This window comes from Octodon degus, unplaced genomic scaffold (assembly GCF_000260255.1).
Source record: "Octodon degus isolate 3935 unplaced genomic scaffold, OctDeg1.0 scaffold00164, whole genome shotgun sequence".
Taxonomy (NCBI): Eukaryota; Metazoa; Chordata; class Mammalia; order Rodentia; family Octodontidae; genus Octodon; species Octodon degus.
The window spans coordinates 628,650-632,958 of NW_004524740.1; the positions used below are offsets into that span (position 1 = coordinate 628,650).

The window sequence follows — 4,309 nt, forward strand, 5'->3', positions numbered from 1 at the left end:
TCTCTCTCTCTCTCTCTCTCTCTCTCTCTCTCTCTCTCTCTCTCTCTCTCTCACCAGGGATTGAATTCTGGCCCTTGCACTGCCTGGCCCCTGCTTTCACTTTTGGAGGCTTCTCAGACCTGTGAGAACTATCTCTTTCCCACCACAGCATGCAGAGATGAGAAAGGGATCAGAAGGACTCTGGTGCCTCCTAGTGTTTTGTAAAAATTTTTTATTTGGAAGGCTGTAGGAGCTTCTGATGTAGACTTTGTCCTTGTTCAGCCAGGAGTAGGAAATCCTAAGAGTGGCTGTACTGTCTCCTCAGCAGCCTTGGTCTAAAACCAGGAAGTCAAAGTCCAGGAAACCAACGCCTGATCGCTCTGGCCTCCATTTCCTCCACCTTGCAGTGTACGGTACCAGAGGGCAGAAACTCCTTGCGAACCTTCCTTCTCACCTGCCTGAATTCTCTCTTTCTACCCTCTCATGATTAGGGGCTCAAGTTTCTCCCTCTCAAGTCAATCTCTCCCTCCCTCTCTCCTTCATTCTGTCTGTGTCTGTGTCTCTCTCTCTCTCTCTCTCTCTCTCTCTCTCTCTCTCTCTCCTCCCTCTCTCTTGGATTTTTGAGACAGAGTCCCCACAGAGTTTCAGGAAGACCTCAAACTTGCGATCCTGGCTCAGCTCAGCCTCCCAGAGCGCAGGGATTACAGCTGTGAGCGGCCATGCCACTTTTCCTTTTCACTTTTCTGTGTTTTTTTCCCCAATTCTCTGGACCCAAACCTGGTAAGCATGCTTAATGGATGTTTATGAGTGAATAAATATATGAATGTTATTTATCTTCCAGTTTCGCCTACCACTTTGATGTATATAATAAGATGTTTATATGATGATAATAAATTAACATTTATTTCACACCTAATATACTCCAAGGAATAATCTAAGCATTTTGTTTTCCCCTCTGTGGCCCAGTGAGGGAAGTACTTCTGTTACCCAATTTTGGATGAGGAAATTGAGGCTCAGAGAGGATGAGTGAGGAGCCGAAGCTTACTCAGTAGTATAGCTGGAGCTCTACAGGGCCACTAACTCTAGAGCAACACTGCATCTTTATTGCTGGAAGGCCCTTCCTCGTACAAGAAAATGTCATTTCCACAGGATTGTTTCGGGGGCACCTTTGTGGCTTCCTCCTCCTCCTCTTCCTCCTCCTTCTCCTCCTCTTTCTCCTCTTTTTTTTTTTTATTTCTTAATAAAATCCTCCTCTTTTATGAGAAGCATCTCCTTAAGCAGCCTGGGCAGGCCTCTGGCTCTTGATCTGGCTTCTCCCCTATAAACACAGTTCTTCCTCAGGTTCACGAGGTTTCACGCTTCTGCAGCCATGTTGCCTGAAGCCTGCTCTGGTGAACCCCACCTCTCAAGATGCCTCACTCTTGTCTCTCCTTTCCTCCAGGCACACTGAGCCCCCAGTCCTATGCACAGGGCCACAGTGGCGGCCTCTTCCTTGGACTGCCGTCCTGTAGGGTTTTCTTGTTCCACCTTATGTTATCCTTGACAACTAAGTGCTTTTGCTGAATTTTCTTGCAAAGCCCTCTGTGCTTCCCTGCATAGAGGTTCTACACAAACCAAAGTAGACTCCTCTGCTTGATGAACCCCACCCACAGGCTTTTCTCTGCCAGTTCAAATCTCTGTTGCAAAGCACCTTCTGCATCAACCTTTTCTAAATCCCCTCTTCTCACCCCTGAAATTGGATGTGTTCTTTCTCTTCCTTTCATAATGTTCTTTTTCAGGGTACTCTAGTCATTGCTGTGTCTGCCTTATTCCTCCTATTAGACTGTGAAAGGAATGGTGGTTTTATCCATCTCTGTCTCCCCATAATGTGCTTGGGGGAGGGTATTTTCTTTTAGAAATACTTATTTCTAGAAATGAAATTAGTAGGCTAGGTGTGGTGGTGCATGCCTATAAAACCAGAACTCTGAGAGGCTGAGAAAGGAGGATGGCATGTTCAAGCTCAGACTGGGCAGCTTAGTGATTTAGTAAGAATTTGTCTCAAAGTGAGAGAGGAGGGGGGAGGGGAGGGCACTGGGGATGCCTCAATGAACAGGCTATGGGTTCAATTTCTAGTACTGAAAAAAAAAGTAATGCTAAATATTACCACTTTCCCAGAGATGCTGTGTCTAAATTAAGTATTTTATTTTGCAAAAAGAAAATATTACTACCATACCTTGAGTGATTCATGAAGACCCAAGTTCATCTTTGAATACCTATAATTTTGCAAATGTGAAATTTTTTTTAAGAATTATTTTTTATCTTTTCTTTCTTTATTTCTTTGGTATAGGATTTTGCTACATAGAAAAGACTTATAGTGATCCTCCTGTCTCAGCCTCTCCAGTGCTGGGATTACAGGCGTGTATCGCCACGCCTGGTTTCAATGGCCAGCATGGCATGGAAGAGTTGTAGTGATTTAAGTAGCTGGAGAAGAGATAGGAGTGGGTGGGGCTCCTTGTCAGAGGACTCCTGTGGAAGGCCTGAGATGACCCCCTACCCCAGGAATCCACGGGGCTGAGACTCACACGACCGCTAGGTTGGAGCATTTGCTGCTGGTATAGAAATACTCCTTGATGTGGGTGCGGGGCAGTGGCCGGGAGATGTAGGCAAAGCAGCAAGGAGTGGTGTCCGAGGCATCTGGGAGAAGAAAATAAAAGGAAGGAGATCTCTATTTAGTGCCAGCGACACTGGGTGCTGTACTGGGTACTTTATATGATGTATCTTGAGAAGACTTCTATTCACATTGGCAGAAACAGAGGCACAGAGTGGTAAAGTCACTTCACCTTGGGCACACCATGGCGGAGTGGTGATTCCAACAGATGCCTGAGGGAATCTCCCCAACCTCCCCTCTAATCCCTGAGCTAGGCTTGTATCCTTCCCTGTACACCACAACACCCTGTCCCCGGCTCTCAGGCTGCCCTGGGCCTCCTCCTTCCCTGTCCTGGGTTCTCTGTGCTCACTTTTGCTCCCCAGTGGATCCAAAACTTGGCTTCGTTGTGACCCAGGGGAGGCTGTGAGGAGGCTTCCATAACTGAGGCGCCATGGCTTAGCTAGGAGCCTAGGTGGGGCCTCACTGCCTCCAGGAGTGAGGGGGAACTGAACAGGGACACATTTGTTGGTCAGTCAAGAAGCCACTGGAAGCATCAGTTACCTCTTCCTAGCCAGAACTGATTTGAGTGCCACCACCCTCAGCTATCCTTATTTATAAATTACCAAACCTCTCTGCACCTCTGTTTCCTCATCTGTGAGTTGAAAACAGTTACTCAAAGAATAGCTGTGTTAAATAAGGTGACATAAGTAGAGCATCCGGCATGAAGCCTGATCTCTAGTAGGCATTTCATTAGCTTTTGTGTTCATAAGTCCCATGTTTTCCATCTATGATCTCAGAGAATAAGATCATGTTAGGAAGGTTTCGTTAAGTGTTTAGAAACCCTGCTGGTGACCTGGATGGATCAGTTACTTTTCAAGTTTATTAATATCTCCAGCCACAGCCCCCACTCAGTGAATGCCTGCAGGGTTCAGGAGGATGGACCTGGGAGACCCAGAAAAAAGTTGAGGTGTGTGTGGGGTCCCTGACGTAAAGCAGCTTAGAGGTTTATCAGGATCAATAGGACATTTAGGTAAAACAGTCCATCTGAAGGTAAAGAATGGGGTTCGGTGAAGTCTGAGCCAGCAGGATGGGTTGGGCATTCTAGGCAGTAGGTCAACTGGCTGCATGGGCTGGGGGTGCCAGGACCTGAACTTACATAGAGAGGCAGATGCAGGAGCACAAAGGGCAGCAACGGCGAGGATGACAGAGAGGGCGGCTGCAGAGAGCTTCATGGTACTGGCAGGCAGGGGTTGTGGCAGCTGGGTGGTGTCTCAAGATCCTCACTCAGCAAGGACCTTCTGCAGCTTGACCTGGCCTTTTATAGGGAGCCAGGGCCAATAGGAGAGAGCGCCCCTCCAAGGGGAGTTTCTGAAAAAGCAGGCAAGCACTGACTGAAATTGTACAAAATGAGGACTAAATCTGAAATAGCTTGGAAACTGAAATTGCCTCTGGAAATTCCAGGCTACTCACTGCCCTCCCAACTAGAGTGAGCTCATCCCCTCTGTGAAAAGTACCAGGGTAACAATACCTCTTCCTCTGTAGGCATCCTCAGCTTCACCTCCTAGGTTGGGGTCTTCCCCAGAGACCAGGAAGTAGCTGCTTTGGAGTGAGGTGGGGCGATAGGACAGGGTTAGAGCCACTGCGTCTTGATTATTAGTTTTTCAAAGTTTCTTCTTGTAAACAGAGTTAGAACTCTGTTCTAAC

General features: G+C 47.2%; 1 protein-coding gene across 2 annotated transcripts in view; it reads right to left on the reverse strand.

Annotated features, from left to right (window-relative positions):
- Nucleotides 1-3,889, reverse strand: part of Ccl5 (C-C motif chemokine ligand 5) — a 6,466-nt gene extending 2,577 nt beyond the window's left edge. The window contains exons 1-3 of one of the 2 annotated variants that reach the window (XM_023703169.1): nt 3,762-3,889; nt 2,541-2,652; nt 2,192-2,231 (exon numbers count right to left, since the gene is read on the reverse strand). In XM_023703169.1, coding sequence (XP_023558937.1) covers nt 2,192-2,231; nt 2,541-2,652; nt 3,762-3,837 — 228 coding nt within the window. In that variant the 5' untranslated portion in view covers nt 3,838-3,889. The remainder of the gene's footprint in view (nt 1-2,191; nt 2,232-2,540; nt 2,653-3,761) is intronic. The other variant, XM_004642984.2, reaches the window with a different exon arrangement.
- Nucleotides 3,890-4,309: the final 420 nt, after the last annotated feature.